We start from the raw sequence: 27,526 nt of genomic DNA, 5'->3' as shown, positions 1-27,526 counted from the left end.
CCATGAAACTGGCGGCAGTTGGCAGAAGCCACCAGAAGCCTTACGCAGTCCTCTTTCACTTGAATCGTCTGTGGGACTGTCCTGTAGTTTGAGTCCTTCTTTCACGGGTAGCTGCTAGGCAGGAGAAGCTTTCATTTCCGAGGCCATGTGGCATGTAAGTTTCAACCATCCTGCCAGCTCTGGTCCAAGGGATGGCGACTCTCACGTGGCCAGGTGAAGGACACCAGGAAGAGTGGTATGAATGCCTAGTGGTGTCTGCTGTGAGCACAGGAGAAGGGTGGGGATGAGCTGCAGGCCCTTCTTTCCTGATATCTGGGAGAACCAACCCCAACCTCCCCTTTGCGGAAATCCCACCACTGGACCCTCCAATCTTTAGCATTCCCCATCTCAGTAGAGAATGGTTGGCACCAATGACAGAAATCTAGACATCCATTTTGCAATGAGCTCTCAGTATGTATCAGACACCACGTTTACCCTAAGATCTCATTTAACTCTCAGGCTAACCCTAAGGGATAGGTACCATCAGTGATCAGATTTTTATAGATGGAGAATATGGGGCTCATGGACATTGAATGATTTGCCCAAGGGCACACGACTAGTGTGTGGTACAACCAGAATTTGACTTCAAGCAGTCTAATGTTAACACTGACATTCATGACCACCAGATCATGAATTTAATTATAGATGTTTTGGATTACAAATGTTGGTAAGACTTGGACATGGAAATAGGCAGAAAGCAGTGGGATACAGAACGAGACGAGGTCGGGCCTGGGCTCGGAGCCATCGGGAGAGACGGTGGTTGAACCGTGCCCGTGGAGAAGTTTATTCAGACTACGAGGTCGAGAGTCAATTCAACAGATTTACAATGAACTTCATGCAAAGTTTTTAGGTATTAGTGGGATGTTTTCCCAAGCAATGAGTTAGAAAAAAATGGACCATTATCACAGCCCATGGACAGAACATTCCAACTCTGAGGAAACGGGACCCAGACACAGAATTCTGTGTCCTAAATCATGCTGGAAAGTCAGAAGCAGTGGGGATATTTTGAGAAGCAGAGAAATCTCTCTGGCTGCGTAAGTGCATGAGAAAACTATGGTCCTCGGTGGGCGCTGGTGAGGAGATCTGATACTCTGCAACTCTGCCTTAACATCCTTAACTACAGACTCAGTTGCCCTCCCCAGCCCCTCAAGACCTGGAGACCGCCCAGAGGGAGGGGACTGCACGAGCTTCTAGCACTGGGCGCACAACAGATACCCAAGAAGCAGGGCTCAATGGATTGAGGCAAGGAGAGGAGAGCCAACCCCGTTCGGCCCCATTCTGCTCCTGGATTCATTATCAAATGGTAAAGTGTTTTCACGGACTCATCACCACGTCATTGCAGATGTCTGAATTTTCCCTCACATACTGGGGAAAAAGCCACGATAAATTGCTACCCACTTGCGCTGAGTTTCATTTGGTTCTGATTCATTGCTCACTTAGGGACCTTCTAAAATCACAGTTTATGGACTCCACATCCTGGTGGTTCCCAGAGATAAATGAGCCTGGATTCCAGGGAATGCAAATGTCTTCAAACTTGCAGCCAGCTTCCCGGCTCCCTGCAAAGGTCTCTTAAGCCCCTAAGTATTTCCTCTCTTAAATCACACATCACTGGCACAGGCAGAATATTTTCAAGTTCCTTCTTTCTTGTTAGGAGACCGTCCCTGAAAGGCTGACCGAGTACAGAAATGCCATGATTCTTGGCAGTTCTATGGCACAGTTCTTAGGCCTAGTTAGAGATTCTTTTTTAAAGCTGGGCTTGGTGGGTTGTTGTTTGTTTGTTTGTTTGCTTTTCCTCCTGAAAGAGACTGTTTCATTGGGCTGCACTTGAAACATGACATTGAGTCTCCCTTGGTGTGCTTACGGGCTGGGTGAAGAGCTCTGTGCGTAAAAGGGAGTTTAGGATCCCACTTGGGCAAATCTCATGACTTTTTTTTTTTTTTTTAAGATTTTGTTTATTTATTTGACAGAGATCACAAGTAGGCAGAGCAGCAGGCAGAGAGGGAGGGAAGCAAGCCCGTGCTGAGCAGAGAGCCCGATGCGGGCCTCGGTTCCAGGACCCTGAGATCATGACCTGAACTGAAGGCAGAGGCTTAACCCCCTGAGCCACCCAGGCGCCCCAAATCTCATGACTTATAGTGGACACGGTTCCTTTTTTTTTTTTTTTAAAGATTTTATTTATTTATTTGACAGAGATCACAAGTGGGCAGAGAGGCAGGCAGAGAGAGAGAGGAGGAAGCAGGGTCCCTGCTAAGCAGAGAGCCTGATGCAGGGCTCAATCCCAGGGCCCTGGGATCATGACCTGAGCTGAAGGCAGAGGCTTTAAACCACTGAGCCACCCAGAGCCCCAGTGGACACATTTCCAGTTAGCCGGTCTGAGTCCCCAAAGCTCACGATGGGTGGGTGTAGAGCCACAGTACCTAAGTTTATGCCAAATGTTGTTCTGGATGCAAAAGACATTATTGCTTCAGCCTCGAGTAGATTCTCTTATGGTGTCTGTCGGACATGGCAGGGAATGAACCACACTTTTCTGTGCCATGGGCAAGGGGCAGGTGTTCCATCAAGTTAGCCCTTTAGGAAAACAGCCATTTCTTGAGATATGCAAACACTTCTTGGGAATAGTTGGGGGAAAAAAAAAAAGCAGGTGCTTCAAGGTAGTGAACAATTTTTCTCAAACGGGCGGCAGCGAGAGTGAATCATGTGACAATTGTGGGAAACTTTGGAGCTTCCTGAAGCCTTGTTTTTCATAATCCGTGTTTACCTCTGAGGCCATTCAAATGTGCAGCCAAACATTTGAGAATTTGGAAGTGTGCAGTGGACACACACAAAAAAGGTTACAAACCACCGACGTTGTCCCAGGAGCATCAGTTAGGCTCCGGGACGCACTCACACACGCACGGGCACTTCAGTTCACATTCCTGATTCTTCTTTCGGATTTTCTTCAACTTCTGCGGCTAAGTCTCTTCATCGAGATTGCTCAGGTTCTGCTGCTTCCGACCCGCGTCTGTATTTCTTTTTTTTTTTTTATTTATTTGAGAGAGAGACAGTGAGAGAGAACATGAGCGAGGAGAAGGTCAGAAAGAGAAGCAGACTCCCCGTGGAGCTGGGAGCCTGATGCGGGACTCGATCCCGGGACTCCAGGATCATGACCTGAGCCGAAGGCAGTCGTCCAACCAACTGAGCCACCCAGGCGTCCCCGCGTCTGTATTTCTATTGTTATATTTTGCCTGGTACCTGCCACGCGTGAGCCTAGGAAAACTGCTTTCAGTAAGACTGAAGAACGCCAGCATCTCCTGCTTTCCGGTCAGTCCCCAACTTTGCAAAGTGGAAGCCACCGAACTTGAAAGCGGAGGACAGCTCACTTGGAAACAGCTCTCATCCTTCTACCTTGTCGGGGTCGGCGGTAAGGATTAGAGGCACGTTCCCTGGCCCCATATATTTTGGGTATTTTTGTGGCACATGGGGCTCCTGGATGCTGAGAGTGGTGGCCCCAAAGGACATGGGAGCTTCCATGGAGGGCGTCGCGAGGCGCTTCCTCCCCATTGCGAGCTCCTGGCTCCGAGGAAGCGTGTTGGAAAGTACACAGACCGAGACAGGACCTAGACTGGGTCCACTTCTTTTATTGCCACAGCCTTGGGAGAGGAGCCTGTTCCATGAGCCTCAACCTTCCCATTGTGGAAAACAGAAATAAAATCCCTTCCTCTGTGGTTATTAAAATTAAATAAGATAATATCTGTCCAGAGCCAGCTCTAGTAGCCGCTTGCTAACTATTCATTTTCTTACGTCTCTTTACCCCATAATATGAGCAAGAGCTCTCTGCCTGGGCCTCAGCTTCTGTTTCTGGAACTGGAGTATCTGTGCGTCAACTGATGGGAGTATGAGACCTGCTTCTGGAGCATATTTGTCAGATGTCTTGGCTGGTCTTAGATGAAGCAGGGTCAGGCAGCGGACCTGGATCGGAAGCAGATACTCAGCCTCCTAGAGAGCGGGGAGGAAGTCTGAGCTATCCAGAGTCACCTTACTAGAAACCTGTATCACACTTTACATAATACTAGTAACGGGGATGCACTCTCCCCTTCAGAAGATGCTGACTGCTCTGGTAGACTGTTCCGTTCGTTGCCAAACCCATGACTCATTTTACCCAGGCTCACAGCTGTCTCATATTTCCCTGCCTTCTTGCAGCTGAATGTGGCCAGTGGAAGGTGGCCAGGCCTGGCAATCCTCCACTCTCTCCCCTCCCCATTTGCCGGACAGATGTCAGTGTCCAGGGGGACCCTGGACACCACGTGCTGGAGTGGGCAGGCCCTCTGACAGCCTGGGTCCCTAAGTGCCCGTGTGGAGCAGAGTGCCCCCTGCTCCACCATCTGGACTTGGCCCAAACAAGAAAGAAACTCTGTGGGTATGAAGCCATTAGAACCTCCAGGTTAATCTGTTAAAACAGCTAGTATTACTAACAATCTTCCTGATACAAGAGGGAACTAATAATAATCTTGATGACCCAAGAAGTAAATTTTTAAAACTTTCCTTTGTGATGGCACTTGACATTCTTCTGAACACGACAGCACCCTTTTATATTTTGTTTCTGGGGGGAAACAAATTTCCTAATTGATTAAAAACTAACTAGACAGTCTACCCATTCAAAACAGACTGTGTATATTGATTGTAAGACTGTGTATATTGTGTATACGCTGTGTATATCGATTGTAAGAAATATGGAACAAAGTTCTCTGTCAGTGTGGAATCTGTTTTTTTTTTTTTTTTTTTTTTTTTTTTTGCCTAACAGTTTCAGCTGAAAGCCAAGGTTAGTGATTAACTACATTTATTCCATTTTAAATTAGATTAACCACTCCTGATGCTGGGGGTTGGGCTGGGAAGGGGGAACTCAGTAAAGACAGAAGAAATGAAGATAATTATGTTTCTCTAGAGTATTAGAAGTTCTGAAATTAGAAAACTAAAATTTTGGGGACACCTGAGTGGCTCCGTGGGTTAAGCGTCTGCCTTCAGCTCAGGTCATGATCCCAGGGTCCTGGGATGGAGCCCCGCGTCCGGCTCTCTGCTCAGCGAGGAGCCCACTTCCTCCTTTCACTCTGTCCGTTTGCCTACTTGTGCGCTTGCTCTTTCTCTCAAATAAATAAATAAAATCTAAAAGAAAAAAAAAAACCCACCCAAATTTTTCTGAAGCATCCTACATACATAGAGTATACTGAAAATAGTTTTACTTTTCTCAGTCTTCAGCTCCGTCAATCATAAAATCAGGGGATACATAACCCACAGGAGTTGAGGATTAAATGGGGATCATGTCTACCTCCCCGCCTAATGCCTGGCACAATAAATATTAAATAATACACCCAATAACTATTGAAACCTTGACCTCTTTCTTAATGATTTGGTTTATTGGATTTTGCTTTGGAATTACGCTTAGGAGCATGAATTTTCACCCTTGGAGACTTGTAAAGTATCCTGGACCGCTCGCCTCGACATCAGTCGGAGCCACAGGGCCAACCTTTGAGCTGAGGTATCTACTTTTACAATTTGTATTGACTTCTTGCCACGTCTTAACCGGCTACACCTTCATGTTATCTTCAAATATATATATATATATATATTTTTTTTAATCTCTGGGGAGAAGAAAATAAAATACCCCTGGTAGAAATTATTGCTAAAAACTGAACCAGCGCTGTCTGCAAGCCTGGAATGTGCTGGCGGAGCAGATTACTAGCTATCAGAACGGCTGTTTCAGAGCTTAGGGACCCATTAGAGTCAATGCCAAGATCACTGCTGCTTCCAGCAAGCTGAGGTGAACAGAAGTCACAGCTCCCAGCCGTGGTATGGCGTTGCTGCTCTTCCTGCCAGGGCAGCTTCTATGCTGGGAGGAGGGAGAGAGGGAAGAGAGGAGAAGATCAAGAAAAGGGGGATGAAAGGAGGCCCAGGGTAGGAAGTTACTTGGGTGGCTCTTCACGGAGGCGGCCAAGTGACGTGTGTGCACATCAAAGCTGGAGGAGCCCAGAGCACCTGTTCTGGTTTTCCTTCTCACCTGCCCTGGGTCAGACGGCCCGCTTCCCGCACTCCTGCCAGTGATGGTTGTTCGTCATTCACTGAAGTTATTTCCAGGGCATTGTGGGAACCTGGCATCAGGTTATTTGGTTTTTGTAATTCGTTCATTACCGCCGATGTTCAGTGGTTGTTCACATTCCGTTTTCGCAGTGGATCTGTGTCTCTTCATTGGGGAGCTGACGCTGCATGGGCTTTCCCATTGGTCATAGACACCATTTCTTCCAAAGGAAAATAATTTTGTTTTTCTTAACTTTATTTTTTCTACTGCTCATTGTAGAAAAAGAATAACTAAATTTTCTTAAGCATAACTAAATTTTGAAGAACAAGAATGTGAGACATCACCCTTTCTGTTTACCCAAAATAGAATTATATTAAGGATACCATATAATGGCCTACTTTTTCTTTTTTTCATTCAAGTGAGTTAGAATATAGTATATTATTAGTTTTGGAGGTAGAATTTAGTGATTCACCAGTTGCATGAAACACCCCGCGTTCATTACAATAAGTGCCCTCCTTGATGCCCGTCACCGAGTTACCCCGCCCCTACCCCCAGCTCCCCTCGAGTAACCCTCCGTTTGTGTTCTAGAGTTAAGAGTCTTTTATGGTTTGCCTCCCTTTCTGTTTTCATCTTACTTTATTTTTCCCTTCCCTTCCCTTCCCCTGTGTTCATCTGTTTTGTTTCTTAAATTCCACATGTGAGTGAAATCATATGGTATTTGTCTTTCTCTGACTGACTCATTTCGCTTAGCATAATATCCTCTGGTCCTATCCACGTCGTTGCAATTGGAAGATTTCATTCTTTTTTATGGCTGAGTAATGGCCTACTTTTTTTTTTTTTTTTAAGATTATAGTTATTTATTTGAGAGAGTGAAAGAGCAGGAGGAGGAGTGAGGGAGAGGGACCAGCAGACTCCACACTGAGCACGGAGCCTGACACAGGGCTTGATCTCATGACCCTGAGATCACAACCTGAGCCGAAACCAAGAATCAGATGCTTAACTGACTGAGCCACCCAGGTGCCCAGGCCTACTTTTTTTTTTTTTTTTAAACAGCTTAATTAGGAAATAATTCATGTATACCATTCACACTAAAAGTGTACAATGCCATATTTTAGTATATTCAGAGTTGTATAACCATTGCCACAAGCCAATTTTCAGAGATTTTCATCCCCCTAAAAAAAAAAAAAAAAAAATCCTGTACCCACTCGCCGGCCTTCCCCATCCCTCATCACATGTGTTGGACCTGGGAAACTACCAGTCTGCTTTCGGTCCCTATAAATTTGTCCCTCCTGGACATTTCATTTACGTGGGTAATAAGTGGTCCTACATAAGTGGTCTCTTGTGACTCTCTTCTTTCACTTAGCACAATATTTTCAAGGACCCTCATTTCTCTTTCTTGTGCAGTTACATTCCATTGTATGGGTGTACCACATTTTATTTATCCTCTTGTCCTGTGATGGGCACTTGAGTTGTTTCCACTTTGGGGCTATTATGAACATTGCTACCATGCGCATCCATGTTCAAGTTTTTGTGTGGGCCTCTGTGTTCATTTCTCTTAGATGCACACATTGGATCAAAATCTCTGGGTATTACACTAACGCTACATTCAATTCTATGTTGCTGATGCCCCACTGTGGGCCACAGTGGCTGCACCATTTTACGTTATCACCGGTAGTGCGTGGGGGTTCCAAGTTCTGCATATTCTCACCAACATTTTTTATTACCTATATTTTTTTTTACTAGGGGGCATGAAGTGGTTTTATTGTGGTTTTGTCATTTCCCTAATGATGTGGAGCATCTTTTCATGTGCTTATTGGCCATTTGTGTTATCTTCTTCTGAGAAATGTCTAGTCATGTCCTTTGCCTACTTTTAATTGGATTATCTTTTTATTATTACGTTGTAAGAATATTTTTTATATATTCTGGATACACGTTCCTTATCAGATGTATGATTTGTGAATATTTTCTCCCACTTTGTGGATTGTCTTTTCATTTTCTTGGTGATATCACTAGCAGCACAGAAGTCTTCAGTTTTTGAAAAGATTTTATTTATTTGAGAAAGAGAGAGTATGAGCGGGGGAAGGGCAGGAGAGGGGGGGAAGGGAGCTGCTCCCCTCAGCAGGGAACCTGATGTGGGTCTTGATCCCAGGAACCTGGGATCTGACCTGAGCTGAAGGCAGGCACTTAACCAACTGAGCCACCTAACACCCCAGAAGTCTTCGATTTTCATGAAGTCCTGTGTTTTTCCCTTTGACACTTGGGCTTTTGGTGTCATATCTAAGAAACCATCATGACCCAAGGTCATGAAGTTACTCTGGCATTTTCTTCTAAGGGTTTTATAGCTTTAGCTCCCACATTTGGGTCAGTAACCCAACACAGATTGATTTTCTTACAGCTCTGGAGGTCAGAAGTCTGAAGTGAGTTTTACCAGGCTGAAATCGAAGTGTTGGCAAGGCTGCATTCCTTGTGGGGTCTATAGGGCAGAATCCCTGCCTTCTTGCCTCTTCCATTTTCTGGAGGCTGCCCACCTTTTTTGGCTCACGACTCCCTTTCATCTTCAAGGCCAACAATGGCATGCTGAGTTCTCACATCGAATCACTCCCACTTCCTCTTCAGTCTCACTCTTCCATATTTCAGGACCCCTGGGGTTACGTTGGGCCCACCTGGATATCCTAAGATAAGCCCCCTCTTTCAAAACCATCTGATGAGCCACCTTAATTCCATCTGCTCTCTTAACTTTCCTTTGCGATGTAATGTCAGATTTTCATTACCCTGCCTGCCACAACCTGTGATCCGTTCTGAATTAATTTTTCTGCGTGGTGTTAGGTGAGGGTCCACCTTCAGTCTCTTGCACATGGATATCCAGTTATCCCAGCACCATTTGCCGAAAAGAATGTCCTCCCATATATGTGACCTATTTTTCTCTTAAAACAATATAACATCAAAAGTTGCCCATATGGGGCGCCTGGGTGGCTCAGTGGGTTAAAGCCTCTGCCTTCGGCTCAGGTCATGATCCCAGGATCCTGGGCTCAAGCCCCACATTGGGCTCTCTGCTCAGCGGGGAGCCTGCTTCCTCCTCTCTCCCTGCCTGCCTCTCTGCCTACTTGTGATCTCTGTCAAATAAATAAATAAAATCTTATAAAAAAAAAAAGTTGCCCATAGCCACCAATATAGGACATGATTATTTTAATTAGCAATAATCGCGCCTCGGATAAACCTCATTGGCTACGCTACTGCCACTGCACAAAGCTGGGACATGATTAATGACTGGATAAAATTTTACTTTTTGAAGATACCATAATGTATTTACATTGCTTCTAACCTTTCACTATTAAAATAGTCTTTATCTGATATATGGGTTTTTAAATACATAAACCCCCTTTCCATTATCTGTGTTGTAAATTATCATTGAAATCCTTCCCTCTCTCCGCCGTCCTGGTCTTCTCCCTTTTCATCTGGCCCACAGCCTTCTTCTCCTACCTGGTGTTCCCTGTTTCCAGTCATGCCTCTCTCCAGCCCTTTCTCCATTACAGAGTGGCCTTTCAAAATGCAAATCTAATCACATAAGCACCACCTGTGTCCTCAAATAGATTCTCAGTAGAAAAAGGACAAAACTCTTTGTCGAATCCCCCTCTTGGCCTTGAGCCTAATGCAATGGGGTGGCCCACACTTGCTCACTCTCTCCATCCGCATGCACCTGCTTCCTCTCGGGTCCTCAGAAAAGCCATTGGCTGCTAATGCAAGTGGTTTTATCATGGGTTTGATTTTCTTCAAAAGATGGAATAGGATTTTTTGAGACTTTTCCACCCTTTCCATTTTTCCCATTTTTTCCCTAATGAGGCTAGGCCTCTAGCTCCTCACACATCTTTCCTCTTAAGCCCTTTCCACGTTGCAATTTCTATTTACTTGGGAGTCTCATTAATGTTGGCTTCCTGCACCTCCCAGTAGGGTCTGTGAGGACGGGAATGGGCTTTGCTTTTGCTGATCATATCTTAGCCAATAAACAGGATCAATACATTTTCTACTGTGTATTTGACTTTTAATTTTGTTTATAGTATTTTAAATAAATAGAATCATAAAAAATTGTATAAATCCTTCCTTTTATGATTTCTGCCTTTGTTAGAGACTTGCTGAAAAAACCTTCCCAGCTCCAAGAATATAGAAATGTTGACCTATTTTCTTATATTGATTGATTCTTCTATTGTTTGCATTTAAATCCTGAATCTACCTGCCATTTATTTTTGGCATATGCTGTACAGCAGGAAAATAATTTTACTTACTTGCCAAGTAGTTAGCAGTATTCTGAACCGTTGTCACCCTTTCCTTGCTGACTTGAAATGACTCCTTGGCTACATATTAAATCCTTTCCATGTTCGGTTCTGGAAATAATCCATCTTTCCAACCCTGCTAGTATTTGCCACTGTTTTAACTATTACAGCTCTAGACCGAGTTTTAATATCTAATAGTCACATTTGCTAATAAAACATGTTTTTATAAAATAATATTTTTAAGTTCTACAACTTGAATTAAGGGTTGCTAGACAGAACCACGTCTTGGAGCAGGTCTCAAGCTTTAGTGGGACCCCATGGGGCTTGTTGCAACACGGATCCGTGGGCCCCCAGATGCCACCGATTCAGTAAGTATTTATTTATTTTTTTTAAGATTTTATTTATTTATTTGAGAGAGACAGAGCACAGGCAGAGGGAGAGGCAGAAGGCAAGGGAGAAGCAGACTCCCCACTGAGTGAGGAGCCCCACACAGGGCTGCATCTAAGGACTCTGAGATGATGACCTGAGCCAAAGGCAGACACGACACCATCTGAGCCAACCAGGCGCCCCGGAATTTTCATTTCTGACAAGTTCCCTGGTGATGTCAATCCAGGGACCACGATGTGAGAACCTCTGCCACGGAATGAAGGCGTAAACTACAGACTGTGGTCAACCTGAGAATGGCCTGATGGCTCCTCTGAGTCAGCTCTCTCCCAGCGTGCTGGCAGACGTGAGGTGAGCCGGCCCCGAGTGCTCTGGGCGCAGACCTACCCGACGGAGTCTGTGGAGGGCTTGGCACACTTCAAAGGCGACCCAGGGAACACAGCCGCCCTTTCCGCCACCCCGAGAGGTGCTCAGCCTACGTGCACCGCTGCCCCGTTGGTGACAGGTGTCCATGCCGCCAGGCTGTGGCCCTTCCAGGCAGACACCAGAGAAAGGGAAGGATGCGGTGACTCTGTTTGCTTTAGGCTCTCGTGGCTCTCCTTGTGTTCAAGGGCAGTGGGACCGAGAACATTTCTTTCCTTTGTTCATTTCCCACTCCCTTGGCTATGTAATGGCTCCTGGGTCCACACAAAGGGAGAGCTAATTACTAACACCTGCTTCTGCTCCCAGACCCATAGGCAAGTTCGTGACAGAGGCTTTTCCGACCCATTCCGCACAATGTAAGCATCTTTAAGGAAATAAACATCATTTTAACAGCTTAACCATACAGTATATGCGTCTGCGGGGAGGGCTACATCTCACTTCCTCCTTCATAAAAGGACAGATAATTTTTAAGGGAACTAAAATAGCCTGAGAGGGGCTGTCGGCTGTGGGTTTATTCTTTGTCATGATTAAGGCAGAAGTGCGTGATTCCATCTTACGTGAAATGTGTGGCTTTAGGAAAACCTTTGCTTCCCAGTTTTCTGATACACCCATGTCCTCCGCTCACTCATATTCTCCCTATCTGGGTCACCCAAAAGTTCGGTTAGAAATTGTTTCCGTGAGGGCTGTTCCTTCTGAGAACTTCTCCTTTTCATTTTCCCCTTCATGGTTTCTAAGGCACACCATCAGAAGACCGCCCGTCACAAGCTACGACAGTCTCCTGCTGGACCGTCCCCTGCGTCCATTCTCTAGTCAGCAGACACTGAAAAGGCTGGCCATGTGCAGGGTCTTGGCAACACAAAAGACACATCTCCTGTCATCAAGGCCTTGCTCTCTGTTGAGGAGGGCAGATACGTTAGGTAGCAATGAACAGTACAGTGGGACAGATATAGTGTTGAAGGTCATCAGAAGATGCCCGAGGACACAGGCCAGGGGCACTGCCCTGAGCTTGGCAGGGAGCCTAGCAAGTCGCAACTCTCAGGAAAGGTGACATGTGAGCAGATCACTGAGGGGTGGTGGGAGGGTTTGTGTATTTATTTATTTATATCATTGACTGTCATTATTACTGTTACTTCACTTGTATTTGTTTTTGGAATAGGAGTTGATTCACATGTGTGACAATTCAGTGAGTATGAAAAGGCTATAGAAGGGCTCTCCAACAGAAGATAAGATGTGATTTAAAATCTTCCTAGTAGGGGCACCTGGGTGGCTCAGTGGGTTAAGCCTCTGCCTTTGGCTCAGGTCATGATCCCAGAGTCCCCGGGTTGAGCCCCGCATCAGGCTCCCTGCTCAGCAGAGAACCTCCTTCTCCCTGGGCCCCTTACCCTGCTCGTGCTCACTCTCTCTCTCAGATGAATAAGTAAAATCTTTAAAAAATAAAAAAGGAAAATCTTCCTAGTAGCCACATTTTTAGAAGTAAAACAAGGAAAATTAATTTTAACCCTTTATTTTATTTAACCCTATATTTATGTATATATATACATATATATGATTATCATTTCATCATTTAATCAGCATAAAAACTATTAATGAGATGCTTTAAATTCTTTTTTTTTTTTTGTACCAAGTCTTTGAACAGATACAAAGTGGACCTTACATATAATGCATCACAATGTGCAACAACCCCATTTCAAAGGTTCAGGTTCACAGGTGACTCAGTGACTATATAGTAATCAGTTGCCCTCCCATTTCTGCCCTGAAGCTGCTGACTTCGTGGAGGCAGCCCATTTTGGCCAGTCTCTAGGGTGTTCTTCCACAGGCAGCTGATAGGTATAGGAGTCATCGTGACATGAGTGTGCAAATACTGGGCAATAATTGTTTATCCTACTTTTCTCACTGAATAACAGATCTTGGAGATGTTTCATATTATTACATAGGAAGCAAGCTCATTTTCCCCCCTTTCATTTATCTATTTTACATGCTGTAGAGTTATTTATTTATTTATTTAGATTTTATTATTTATTTGACAGAGATCACAAGTAGGCAGAGAGGCTGGCAGAGAGAGAGGAGGAAGCAGGCTCCCTGCTGAGCAGAGAACACAATGCGGGTCTCGATCCCAGGATCCTGGGATCACGACCTGAGCTGAAGGCAGAGGCTTGAACCCACTGAGACACCCAGGCGCCCCTACATGCTGTAGAGTATCCCACATTATGGATGTCACACATTATTCCTTTCGTCTTTCCTGCTGAACATTTAGGGGGTTTCCAGTATTTGTTGCTTATAAACAATGCGAGCTGAGTTTTCAAAGAGGCAGAGAGTGATGGAGCTGACCCAGGGAGGACAGGGAAGGACATTCTAGAGGAGGGGACCGGCATGAGGCAGGAAGGCCCAGAGCACAAGGACACATGGCATTCGAGGATAACTTCTTGGATGTCGGGATGTCTGGAGAGTGGAGTGTGTGAACAGAAGAGAGGGGGAGGAAGCTAGAAGGGCAGGAAGAGACCAGATTACAAAGAGCCTCCAAGGGCCATATTAAGGAGCTTGGACTTCTTCCTTGAGCCATCAAAATATTTTAAGAAGCAGGGAAGAATAAATAAATGATTGAGTTAATAAAGGTAGGAGAAGAACAAATCTTCCCTTCTGATGAATGCTGATTAATAGATGGGTAGAAAGCATGTGGGAAGCAGAAAATCACCATTTAAAACAGTACAATAATGACTGCTACAGGCAAGAGCTACTGATGAATATTTAAATTGGTGGGCGACACTTTGAGAAATGGGATATTTGCATAGCCTCAAAGTGTACCTCCCAAAATATGTATTAATTATTTTGATGGTTTTAACATCTGTCCAAACGTGCTTTGATACCCCCCCTCCAGGAAGTGGGGCTTAATTCCACTGGACTTACTGGCTCACTTCTAATGAATAGGGTATAGAAAAGGAAAAATAAAAAGTACAGTGAGCAAACTTGGCAGACATCGCCTTAACCAAGCGATCAAGGTTAACGTCACCAGACTGCCATGTTCACAGAGGGTACCCCTGACAATGTGATGGGAAGGATACGTCACTTCTACTCCAAACCCCGTGACTTTAGTCTAATCATGACAGAACACTCGGTAAAAATCAAACTGAGGGACATTGCACAGAATTCCTGATCAGGAGTCTTCAGAAATGTCAAGGTCATGAGAAACAAAGGGAGGAAAACTGTCTCCTATCAGAAGAAGCTAAGGAGACTCATCTATTATTCAGTGCAGCATGGGGTCCTGGACTGGGTCCTGGAACAGAAAAAGGACATTTGGGGGAAAACTGGGAAAATGGAATAAAGTCCTTATGTTAGTTAATTTGGGGCCAGTGTTAATGTCCTAGTCTGCATAAAGATACAGATCATCGCTGTCTAAGACGTTAATGTTACAAGGAGCTGGGGGAAGAGATACCAGGACTCTGTGCCATCTTTGCAACTACTCTATAAATTTAAAATTATTTCAAAATAAAAAGTCAAACAAAAAAGAATCAGAGGAGTGACTTGATAAGATTCACATTTTAGAAGAATGCCAGTGGTTGTAGTGGGGAAGAAGGCTAGAAGGAGAAAGACCAGAGCAAGAGCTTACAAGGTCAAGCTATACAGAAAGTCAACAACAGATGGCAGAAGCCCGGATGGGAGCAGGAGCAGGAGTCTGAGGCCATGGGAAGGATGCAGAGATCTCTAGAAGAAGACTCAATCAGACTAGGGGATGGTGTAGACAAGCAAGTGAGGCAGTAGGGGGGCTCAAGATAACACCCAGTTTTCACCCTCTGGGAATGAGATGGGTAATGATGTCATTCACTGAGATGGAGATACCAGGAAGAGCACGGGTCAGGGAAGCAGTTCAGCCTTGGAACTGTTGAATTTGGGGTACATTTGAGAGACCCAAGTACGCATTAGGGAACTGGATACAGCGCCCGGCGGGTCAGTGGGGAGAGCTGGTTGTAGACCCCTATGCATATAAAGAGTGGTCGGGACCCGTGAGAGGGTGACATGACCCAGCGAGAGGGGTTAGAGAAGAGAGGGTGTAGAACACAACCATTTAAGGGATAGACACAGGCAGTAGCCAGGGGACTGGAGCGTGTCCAGAGGAAGTGGTGACAGTGCGAGGTAGTCGTTGAGAGCCAGGTCCCAGAAGCAGGCTGCCAGGGCCAGAATTCTGGCTCTGCTACCAACCTGTTGTGTGACACAGAACAAGCTATTTAATCTAACAAGGCTGTTGTCAGGGTTATGTGACACACTCTATGGACAGTTCCTAGAATAATGCTGGGCTCTTGGTGTTCAAAGAATGTTGGCTATTTGGAGGCAAAGGAAAATCGGAGCTTGGTGGTCTGGAAGCTAAGGGAAGAGAGTGGTTCCGAAGGGAGCACATGAACTTCATAACCCTGAAGATGACTGTTATAAAAAAAAAGTGGAAAACAAAACCATTAGAGAGGATATGGAGAAATTGGAACCTTCATGCGTTGCCAGTGGAAATATAACCTGATCATGGCCACTGTGGGAAATGGTTGGGTGTTCCTCAAAAAGTCCAATGTAGAATTATCATATGATACAGCAACTCCCCTCCTTGGTATATGCCCCGAAGAACGGAAGGCAGGACTCAACCAGGGACTTGCACACTCATGTTCAGAGCAACATCATTCACAAGAGCCAGAAGATGGAAGAAACACCCCAAGTGTCCATCAACAAACGAATGGATAAACAAAATGTGGTATAGACCTACGATGGAATATTACTCAGCCTTAAAAAGAAAGAAGCACTGATACATGCTATAACACAGATGAACCTTGAAAATGTCACGCGAAGTGGAATAAGTCAGACACCAAAGGACAGCTGTGGTATGATTACTATTCGATAAGGAACCTACAGAAGGTAAATTCATCGAGAGAGAAAGTCACATAGAGATCACCTCGAGGGGAGGGAGACTCAGCGAGTTCTTGCTTAATGGATGCAGAGTTTCTGCTTGAGACAGTGAAAAAAGTACTAGAAATGGGTGATGGTGATGCATTGCACAACACCGTGAATGGACTAAATGCCCCTGAATTGTGCACGTAAAAAATGTTGAAAGTGGTAACATTTTAGGGTGTGCATGTTTTACCATATATTAAAAAATTGAGGACGTGGTTAATGCTGCTAAGAGGTCAAATAAGGTAAGCCCTACGAATTAGCCTCTGCATTTTATGACACAGGGGTCATGGGAGACATTTCCAGAGCCCTTGTTGTAGAGAGAGGTCAAAAGTCAGATTGCAGTGGGTTGAGGGACAATTGGGAAGCTGTCCATACCAGGGGCTGGCAAACTAGGGCCAAATCTGGCCTTCTGCCTTTTTCCGTAAAAAAGTTTTTTTTTTGGAACGCAGCCCCACCCTTTAGTGTATATTTTGTCTCTGGCTGCTTTCTTGTGTTCAACCAGGACAGGATTGAATAGTTGCCACAGAAACCCTATGCTCTGCAAGGCCCAAAATATTTACTTTCCGACCCTTTACAGAAGGTTTCCCAAACCCTGGACCAGACAAGAGCCCCTGGTCTTTGGAGAACCTTGACTTTCTTAGACAATGTCTGCATCTCCGTCGGGGTGTGGGTGTGGGGGTGGGTTGTTGAATGCATGACTCTGCGTTTCCAGCCAGCTAGCCTGGCAGACCCAAGCCTAACCAGTAATAATGATACTGATAATAATAATAATAATAATAATAATAATAATAAAAAACAGGAAGGAGGCAGAAGAGGAGGATGGGGAAGAGAAGAATCTCCGTCCTTCCTTTTCTCTCACTGGAGACAGTATCCCCAACGTACTTGCTCTCTCTTCTAGCCTTGGAAAAAGGGATTCTAAGTCCCTTCACCCAACCCTCCCCCCACCCCCCGCAAAATCCAATCCACTAGTAAATTGTCATGTGACTGGTGATAATAGACATTTTGAGATGGTTCCAAATGGCAGTTGGTTTAAAGTTTCCCGATTAAGGCAAGAAAAATGCCCACAGCCGGGTGCTTTTCAAGTATTGATTAATTCCCTTGCTGGGACGGAGTGTCGATATTAATTTCAGATCAGAGAAAAAGCTGGTATCTTTGGCACTTACTGTGTGTCTGGAACTATGCCAAGTTTTGTGCCTTGGTGACCTCCTTGATGGTCATTAAAGCCATCAGATGGCCTTTCCCCGTTTCACAGGTGGGGCAACCAGGGCCCACTGGAGTTAAATACTCTCCCGCAAACCCACGGGGAGTTAGTGGTAGACCTGGGCTTTGAACCGACATCTCCCTGGGTCCAGGGCCCAGGCCATCCCACTGCGTCATGCTGGTGTCCTCTCCTTGGCCTCAGAATGCTTTCTTGAGCCCGTCCTAAGCAGAATCTAATACTTGATGGATTCTCCGCCTATTTTAGACAATGGGCTCTGTTATTTCATAATAAGAGGTGGCCACTTAGGGTGCATCTCAAGTGGACTGTAGGTTTCGGCTGGACCCACTCTCCAGCCAGATCCCGTGTTCCCTGTGTCCCCAAGCCCCATGTTGGTTGTCAACTGATTCTACCCAGAAATATTTCTTGAAAATCATCCTGCTTTTCAGTGCACTGTGCCAGCGCTGTCTAGCCCCTGGGCTTCACTTGCTCCCCGCTTATCATTTATTTTTACATCATCTGCAAGAATTTGTCAAGCTCTTGGTTAGGCACAGTGACCTAGGGAGGCAGCAAGTGGGGGCCAGAGTGGCTTCTTGGGTCCCCATCCATTCATGCTCTTGTGGCTGGTGCATAAACACACAGCATCCTTGTGGCTTCTTTCTCCTTTGTGGCTGCCCTTGGTAACGCAGCCTTTGACTGCCCAGATTGCTATAGCCTTCAAGTCAAAACTGAAAGGAAACACAGAGGTCATCCACCCGGCCCTTGACCATACCAGCGAGAAAACCAACTGAGGCCCATAATGGGTTGGCAGCGTACCCAGGCAGACAGTTTGTCAGTGGCAGATCCTGGACGAGGAAGGCGCTGGGTCTCCCAGCTCCCAGCCCGGAGCTCATCCTGCTGCAACTCACTACTCTTGATGAAGTGGGGCTTTCCCCCCGCATGCGGAGCGCTTACCTTGGATCCCTTCGCATGAATGAGACCAGATGCAGAACTCCACATTGATTTCTGTCCCTCCCCTTTCTGCTTTCTGTTCAAGGCAGCCCCCCAGCTCCCAGCTGGCTCCTGTCCCCTCCCCCAGCCGGGAGAAGTTATTACATGAAGAGATCAGCTTACCAGTTTTCTTCAGAGCAGAGGCTGAGCTCGGAGCTCCGGGTAGTACAGTGAGGGAGAGCAGAGGGAAGCAGCGCCGTGCCTAGCGGAACTCCAGGGCTGGAATCCCGAGACACAAGTGCATCTGCTAGCTGTTAGCACTTGGCAGACGGAGTTCTCCTCTAGGGTAGTTCTAACTTTGGGTAATAATGTTTGTCAGCTACCTGATATTAACATTGCTCCACGTTCAAACAGCAGTGTTAGCAAGACCTGGGGGAGAGGTAAGCCAAATAAAATATCTTGTCAGAAGTTGTATTTTTGTCAGCACTATATTTCCTTCTCTATCTACCAAGAGGGATCAGGAAATGGGGTTTTTATGGTGTGCAAAGAGTAATGCTTTATATTGCGTTTTCAGGCTTGCTTTGCCTTTTCTTACAGAAAGACTTTTCTTCTTGAAGAATCCCTTCATTTCTAAAATCTCATTCTGAGGTTGTCTAAACAGTTGCCACCCTGGGCAATTGGCATGGCCTCAGTGACAGATGCCTGGAGCGTGTACATTTCTCTTTCTGCCGCTGCAGGAAAAAAAAAATGTGCACGTCAGATTCCGATAGGGACTGTTACCTTTTGAGAATTTTTCTCGTGTTGGAGAGAGGATATGCATGCTAGAGAAAATGCTTTTCTTTACTGCTTTTGCATCACATTTTCCTTCTTTTTTGCTTTGATGTGCCTGGAAAAAAATCTGTGTTTAACTTTGGATCATAGGTTTGCAGTGGGTTAGTGATACATGACAGGGCTAGAATATGCCCAGAGCTACTAAGGCAAGGAGGCGAGGATGATTTATTCTTATGGGTTTAGCTCATGTTTGCTGGATACATTTCTGAACATCATAGATGCTCTGGTAGCCAGGTCTTGGTGCAGTAAAGAGACTGGAAGCGGGGGACCATGTGGCCTGGAGCGGGAAGCATGTAGTGGTATCCACCAGCACCTGCAAATAAGGCTGCAACCATTTGCCTCATTTGCTCCTTTTACTCTTTATTCCGATGAAAGATCTCAAAGACAGATGTGCAAGCAATGAATGGAAGGACAGTCTCTTTCCGGAATCCATCTTCCTCTCGAAAAGCCAAGTGAAAAGTCTATCTCCTAAAAAGGCCAGGGGCCACATCACAGCTTTGCCTTTTGTTAGTACTGTCAGAATGGAACAGGCAAGAAAAAGCAGCCTGTAATGACTTTTCCCTCCTCTGTGAGTGGAAGCAAGAGTGCTCCCAAAGCCAGGCTGCGGGGCTCGCCGTGCGCTCAAAATAGACATGTGGCTCAGAGGCGTGCAGCAGCGGGTCATTTGTTTCAGGCTTTTAGCCTATTAGTTACCCGTGTCCTCTGCTCTGCAGATACTCTGTGGGCCTGGGCTAAAGGGGGGCGGAGTGGGGTGGGTGGGGGGGTCGGTGGAGGGCGTGAATGGGAGCTGGAGGAACTGAATGGGTTTGTGATGCTGGAAAGCTGAAAGCAGACCATTGCCCTCTAGTTGTAGCCGGGGTTTGCAACTTCCCTGTCGATTTTTTACTGTGCAGAGTAAATGACAAATGGGCCGGCCTAACTCAGCCCGGAGCACTTAAGCATGTGAGAGGAGAGCTCATATGGAAAATATTTCTATCACCGCTGCCTGCGCATATGGTATGGGGAGACCCCCGTGCAGAGCAAATCAGAGCGCCCTAGCAGCCCCTCAGTGGCGTGCCAATTACTCTTATTAACAGCAAGGCTAAGGGCAGGCTGCAGTTACCTGCACACAGCTGGCTCCTGGGGAAGGCCACTCTGGAATGCATGTGCCTCAAGCCTGTGTCACATGCAGAGAGGCGGGTGGCCCTGTTTCTCTTTACAGTCAGCAAAGCAGGCGAAAAATGAAAGGGGATTCCACTGGCTCACCCAACTCGGGAGAGGAAGGCACAACTTCTGTCTTTGGCGTTCAAGTGCAAGGGCTTAATAGCCAGAAAACCCAATCAGAGGTGACACAATGCCTACCCTCCTGCCCCTTTGTTCTGCTCTGCCACACTAAACACAGACACTCATGTGCCTGGTCCTCGTTTCTGTGTTCCTGCTTTGGAGCACACGTGTGCGTGTGCGCACGCCCGTGCACGTGTCACTTACAGAGCCTCGGCTCCGTTAACTATCGTGCTCCTAGGAAGCTGTACAATTAGGATTCTTTTTCCCTTGCTGGAAATGAAGTGATGAGGAAGGAACAGGAGTATGCCAGTAGCTCCCCTTCCCTGTTTAAAAAGAATGTCGTTTATATAGAGCTTTGAAGAATGTGGCACGTATTTATAAGAACCCCTGTTTTTATAGCGCTGTTACTTACAAGACTCACCCATAAACATGTGGCGTCGTCCCCAAGTCACCAAGATTTTCTTTTTCGCTGCCAGCTGGTTTTCTTGCAGGTTTTAATTATCTTCCCTTTGGATGTTCATAAAAACACACGGGGCGGGGGGAAAGGAAAAAGGGGAAGAGAGGGCTGTACACCTTGTGTCGCGTAGCTGCTGGGGGCTCAGCGTGGGGCTGGAAGCCAGGCAGCGAACTCTGGGTAGAAGCTCGGAGTCCGTTCTCTAGGGTGTGAAGTCTTTGCAGATAGGCAGGGGTGGGCAGGTGGTGGGAGGAGGGGGTGTTATTCCAAGCAAGCCTTGTTTGGCGGCCTGTTGCTGGCACTGTTGGCCCCGGTAACTGTGAACCAAGGACAAACAACCGGGTGTGGTGTGGGCGCGTGGGTTTGAAAACAAACACGGGGAAGGACTGTTCCTTCCTTGATTTTCCCGTTGCAGGAGCATTTGGTTCTCATGACCCGGTAAGAACACTGAGGTCACTAGAAAGCCTTTGGCCTTGTCAACATTAGGAGAGCAGCAGTGTTAACGTGTAGAGAGTGTACATATCCCCCCGGAGAATGTAAAAGCAGGCTGGACTTCTAGTGCATTCGCCAGCGTGCGAAACACGCTGGGATCTGGTTTGTTTGCTGGACGCTGCCGGAGAGTGTGTGGGAGTGGAAGTGTGCATTTTTCTCTCCTGAATTTGGACTTAAGTCCTCAGAGAAGACCAATGAGACACTGTTATGTGTGAGGAAGGGTAGGGAGAGGCAACTTGGAAATCAAAACAGTAGAAGTGGGTCAAAAAGATGTTTATGTTCATTTTGATGAAGCAATTTGGCAAACCTACCAAAATTCAAAACTAAAATTAAAAATCAACGTAAAGGGTACAGATTGTGGTCCCAGTCTTGTGAGTGTCTAAAAAAGCACCGAACTGTATGTACCTTTTTAAAAAGCAAATTTTGTGGTGATGTGAATAATAGCTCCATTTTTGTTGAGATAAGCACCAGGTGTCATAAGAAAGTGTGGACTCGCTGTCTCGTACACGAGAAGCTAACACGGCACTGTTAACTGACTGGAATGTAAGTAAAAACTTTTTTAAAAGATCAATTTTTTTGACATTAAAAATGAAGAAGAAACAGCTCTTTGGCCCAACTTCTCCATTTCTAATACTTTATTGTATAAATCTACTCCAAATGTGCAAAATACTCTCTGAACCATTTTTCAGAATTAGGTTGTTGCAAAAACCCAAATGTCCCTCGATCGGAGGCACTAGGCAGCAGAAAGAATGACGTGGTTCTGCACATATGGGTAGGAAATGACCACTAGGATATGTTGTGAAGTGAGAAGAGCAAACTACAGCACGACATGTATAAAATGCTACTCTTTTTTTTTTTTTAAGATTTTATTTATTTATTTGACAGACAGATCACAAGTAGGCAGAGAGGCAGGCGGAGGGTGGGGGGAAGCAGGCTCCCTGCTGAGCAGAGAGCCTGATGTGGGGCTCAATCTCAGGACCCCAGCTGGGATCACGACCTGAAGGCAGAGGCTTTAACCCACTGAGCCACCCAGGCACCCCGTATAAAATGCTACTCATTGTGTAAAATGGATGAACATATTTGTCATCTCCTCTCTGGGAGGATATACAGGAAAGGGGAGGAGACAGGGTGGCTGGGGTTGGAGGGCACCTGAGGGATTTCCATTGCACCATGCACCTGTGTACCTTTCAATTGTGTATAGTAAGCATGTACTTAGCTGGTAAAAAAAAAATAATAATAATAAAATACATGATCTAATAAAAAATCACTTAGTGCATATAATCTGTGTATGTAACTTGTCTGTGTTTTATGTTTACAAGGAGGGCAGTAACAGTAGCTGCTTTAAGAGGGGTTGGAAGAATGGAAAGTGATGGTGTGTGTAGAGCAGTTAGCTTGTGTCTTAGGCAGAGTGAAACTTACTAGCAATTACTGTGGTTACTGTTGTACCTGCTGCCTGGGTGTGCGAGCTAGGCGCTCAGGAAGGGAAGGTGAAAGAGAGAAGGTCTTTTGTCTTTGATGAACTTCCACTCGAAAAAGGGCACTGAGTGCAAACAGTTAATGATCATGCAATACGAAATTCTCTTTAATTGCGAGAGCAGAGGCAGAGGGGCAAAGAAGCAATGAAATCCACCTATGATGTGAACAGAAACTTCACAAACAACTTCATATTTGAACTGAAACTTGAAGGTCTGTGTGTCCGGGGTCTTCAAGACAATCCCCAGGTTCAGTGATGCTCTGTGTGTAATTGCACTCACAGCTGTGATTTGTTACAGCAAAAGGCTACAGGGCAAGGTGCCTGGGCAAAGTCTGGGGGGAACCAAGCGCAGCATTCCACAGGTCCTCTCCCAGTGGAGTCATGCACGGCACACTTGATTCCCCTAGCGATGAGTTGTAACAACACGTGTGAAATGTTATCAACCCGGGATGCTTGTCAGAGACTCACTGCCTGTAGTTTTTATGGGGGGCTGGCCACATAGGCACGCTCTGCCTGTCGTGTACCAGCAGTACAGATTTCCAGAAAGTAAGCAGGGTGTTCAGCATAAACCTATCGTTAGTGTAGCATAGGCATAGTGAGCCACTTTTACCATCCCTGGGAGTGTAGGGACCCTCCCCAAATCCATTCCCAGATGCCAGTCAGTGGTCAACCTCATTAGCAGGTTTTCTTAAAGGCGAGCACTCAGGTCTGCTGTGTTAACTCTTTTCTTCACAGATGGGTAGGCATTTTAAGTGGAAAAAGAGGGAGGGAGGACATTCCAGGCAGAGGGAAAACATCTACAGAGTCCCAGAAATAAGAAAGAACATGACATGTTCTGGAAACAATGCTTGGTTCAGATTATAGAGGCATACGTTGTGAGGGGATGTGGCAGGAGAAGGTTTGTCCCTAGATCCGTAGGGTTGGAATTTTTTCTCTGTGCCTTTGAAAGTTACAGAAATTACATATCTGCAGTCTTAAGATTAATTTTTATCATTTATGACATGCCATTTAGGTTACTACTGTGGGACATTTTCATGGTCGGACATTATTGAAATTGCTGTTTAAGGATTAAAATAAATTAATCAATGGAGAGTTGCTTTGTAAGCAGTGGTAGCCTTAAGCTAGCCCTGATTTTAGTCTATTTAGTTTAGTTTAGTTAGTTTTTTTTTTTTTTTACTAATAGACTTTAGTCTGTTTAGTTTATTTGTGGCAAATTCAAATGAAGGGTGCACACAGTGACCCTAATGACTGATGTCTGTGCGCAGTGCTCAATCTTTCTTTTGCTTTCTGATATCTAGAATGAAAAACCAACTATGTGGAACTAACTCGACCATGCAAGACCTGAGTTTGAGTCTTGGGTCTACCATGTCCAGCCTTATGACTTTTGGCATTTTGAATTGTTTTTCTCCTAAATTAAGAAAGCTGTTGTTGTTGTAGAAACAAATTCAAGAAATGGAAAGAATGAAAAGTTATAGGCTCCTCTTTCCCCCCACTCCCTTTCCAATCCTTCCTCCCTCCCTGGATGAAACCATCAGTAACAATTTGGCATTTGTTCTTCTGGAACTATTCCTAAACATTTTAAAGCACAAAGGAATGTGCAGACATGCATGTGTGTCTATGAGTGTATGTATTTACATGCCTATACACGCATGTGTGTCTATGTCTACATATGCATGTGTATATATGACATGCGTATTTGTATATATGTCCACACACGTGTATTTGCCCCCACACACGGCGTATATGCCTACATATGCATATGAGTATACGCCTACATGCACATGTGTGTATATGCCTACACACATGTGTATGTATGTGTACATATACACCTACATATGCATGAGTCTGTGTCCCCACACACATGTGTGTATGCATGCGTGTGTATATGCCTCTGTATGCATGGAAGAATATGCCTACATGTCTATACCTCTGTGTGTGTATAGGCCTACAACTTGCAAATGATGACAATTCCGCTGCTGCTTTTCTGATACCTGGTACTTTTTTCTGCTTCTTGTCTTCTTGCAATTGCTAGGACTTCCAGTACATGGTGTTAAATCAGAGCAATGAAATTGAAATTCTCATCTTTCAGGCATAAATGGGAAAGCTTCTACTCTGTCATCAGTAAGTGTGATGCCTGCCAGATGTTTCAGGTAGATCAATTTTATCCAGGGACAATGTCCTTTCTAAGTTTTTATCAGGAATGTTGTTCAATTTGGGCAAATGTTGTTTGCCTTCACAAAGCGCTGATGGGGTATCCTCCTTTAATCTACTCAAAAGGTAAGTTAAACTGACTGATGAATCATTTGAACTTTATATCAAAACCAATGATGTACTATATCTTGGCTAATTGAATTTAAAAAAAATAAATTTATTTATTTATTTTTTAAATAAATTTAAAACAGTGAATTATATTAGTACATTAGTACATTTCTTAATGTTGGACTCTCTTTGCCTTTTAGGAACTATCTTAGTCCTGGTGATTTATTCATTAAATTCACTATTAGATCTGATTTGTGAATATTTTCTTTTGAATTTGGGGTTTTTGTAAATGAGTTCTGTTTTTCATGGCTCTCCTTTATTGTGCTAGACAAGGGTTTTTCTAGTTTATAAAATAAATTCAAAAGTTTCTCATCTTTTAGTGTGTTTTGAAACAGTTTAAATAACAAAGGAATTAGCCTTTTCTTGAAGGTCTGTTGAACTCAGTCATAAAGTCTGCCCTTTTGTGAAGAGGTGGTTTTTGAGTATGTAGTTTATTTTCTCTTCTATTTCTAAAAAAAGTGTAATATTTAATATCTATAGGGAAATATATGTGTACTATAAGCAAGTTATGAAGCAAAATAATAAAACAAACACCTATGGACTTACCACCTAACCAAATACATAAAATATACAATACTATATGCTAGTAACCAGGCCTGTCCTCTCTTCTCTCCCAGAGAGAAGATGGTTATCATTTCCTTGCCTTTTTAAAAAATAATTTTATTATTCATATAATATATACATATACTTCTCTAAGACTATATTGTTTATTTTATTTTGTTTTGAGTTATATAAACATGGTATCTTGTGTTCCTTTATTCAACTTGATTTTTCACTCAACACAAGGACGCATGTAACATTCATTCATTTTCACTGCTGCAAGCATTCTCTGTGATAAACTGTCTTTTCTCTGTTGATAGTTATCTGAGTTCTTTCTAGGTTGGCTTGTGTTCTGTTGTAAACAATGCGGCCGTGAGCCATTTGGACCATGTCTATTCCCATGTCTATTCCTTTAGGGTGTATACCTAGAAGTACTGAATTAGTGGGTCATAGAGTACGTGTTTGTTTAATTCCACAAGATAATGTTAAATTGATTTCTAAAGTGGTTATCAGGTTTCACCTTCACTAGCAGTGTTGAAGTGTTCTCAATTATCTGTCTCCTTGTCAATATTTGACATCATCAGACAGATTAACTTTTGTCAACGTAATATGTTATTGGTGTGTGTTAGTTGACATTTCTCTGATTAACCGCTATTGCTGTCCTGTGATATTGACATATGTGCAGACTGTCCATGTTTCTTCTCCCCTGAGATACCTGTTTGTATCTATTTCCAGATTTTAGATGTGGTTCTTCACTTATTCACTACTGACTTAGTTCTTTGTGTGTTTTGAATATGACTCCTTTGTTTGTTATTCCATGTAATAGTTTCCAGTTTGTGCCTCGAATTTAAAATTTTGTAGCATCTATTGATAAACAGAAGTCCTCAGGTTTAGTGTGTTTGAATTTAAGTTACTTGATGTGACCTTTGTCTTCCTTAAGAAATTATCAACCCCAAGCTTATAGAGGTGTTATTCTGTATTCATTTGTAAAATTATCGAAATCTTGCCTTTCACATTTATGTCTCTGATACACTTAGAACTGATTTTTTTTTGGGTGTGAATAATGTGTGAATAATGTGAATAATGGACCTAACTTCATTTCTTCCATATACTGGTAATCAATTGTTGCAAGACCATTTGTTGAAATCTCTCTACTTACTCCTTGGGAGTGTGTTAGCTATTTTTTAGACATTCGCTCTTCTTGGTGAAATTAGAACTTAACCAATTTCCTTTGAAAAAATCCTTTAGGAATTTTTATCAGAATTGTATTGAATCTTTAAAGCAATATGAGAGCACTAACATTCCAATATTGAGCCATTCTATCCATGAATATACTATAAGCTTTACATTTACCTAGGTTTTCTTTGAAGTTTTTCAGTGAAATTGTACAATTTTCTACATAAAGTTCTTGCATGTCTTTAATTTTAGATGTATTTCTAGCTATATTGTTATCATCTGCTATGGTAAATTGTTTATTTTTATTAAATTTTATTTTATTTTATTAAAATTCAATTAATTAACATATCATATTATTAGTTTCAGAGAAAGAGTTCAGGGATTCGTGAGTTTTGTATAAGACCCAGTGTTCATTACATCACATGCCCTCCTTAGCGCCCATCACCCAGTTATCCCATCCACTCACCGCCATCCCCCCCGCAACCCTCAGTTTGTTTCCTATAGTTAAGGGTCTCTAATGGTTTGTCTTCCTTCCTCTCTGATTTCGTCTTACTTTATTTTTCTTCCCCTTCCCTTATGATTCTCTGTTTTGTTTCTTAAATTACCCACAGGAGTGAAATCATATGGTATTTGTCTTTCTCTGACTGACTTCTTTCGCTTAACATGATACCTTTAATTCCATCCATATCATTGCAGATAGCAAGACTTTGTCTTTTTGAAGGCTGAGTAATATTCCACCACATATATATATCACATCTTC

The 27,526-nt window shown here is 44.2% G+C and overlaps 1 protein-coding gene and 1 pseudogene across 2 annotated transcripts in view; one reads left to right on the top strand and one right to left on the bottom strand.

Annotated features, from left to right (window-relative positions):
- Nucleotides 1-27,526, top strand: part of THSD4 (thrombospondin type 1 domain containing 4) — a 568,734-nt gene that overhangs the window by 348,950 nt on the left and 192,258 nt on the right. The window contains exon 1 of one of the 2 annotated variants that reach the window (XM_044229668.1): nt 18,550-18,657. The exons of the other annotated variant lie outside the window; for it this stretch is intronic. Within the exon in view, the coding sequence (XP_044085603.1) occupies nt 18,586-18,657 (72 nt within the window). The 5' untranslated portion in view covers nt 18,550-18,585. Of the gene's footprint in view, nt 1-18,549; nt 18,658-27,526 lie in introns of those variants that run through there. 2 annotated transcript variants of the gene reach the window in all.
- LOC122894812 lies at nt 9,223-9,339 on the bottom strand (annotated as a pseudogene).

Source organism: Neovison vison, chromosome 13 (assembly GCF_020171115.1).
Source record: "Neovison vison isolate M4711 chromosome 13, ASM_NN_V1, whole genome shotgun sequence".
NCBI lineage: Eukaryota > Metazoa > Chordata > Mammalia > Carnivora > Mustelidae > Neogale > Neogale vison.
The sequence above is the reverse complement of the archived record's forward strand: the minus strand, read 5'-3'. Positions and strand labels throughout refer to the sequence as shown.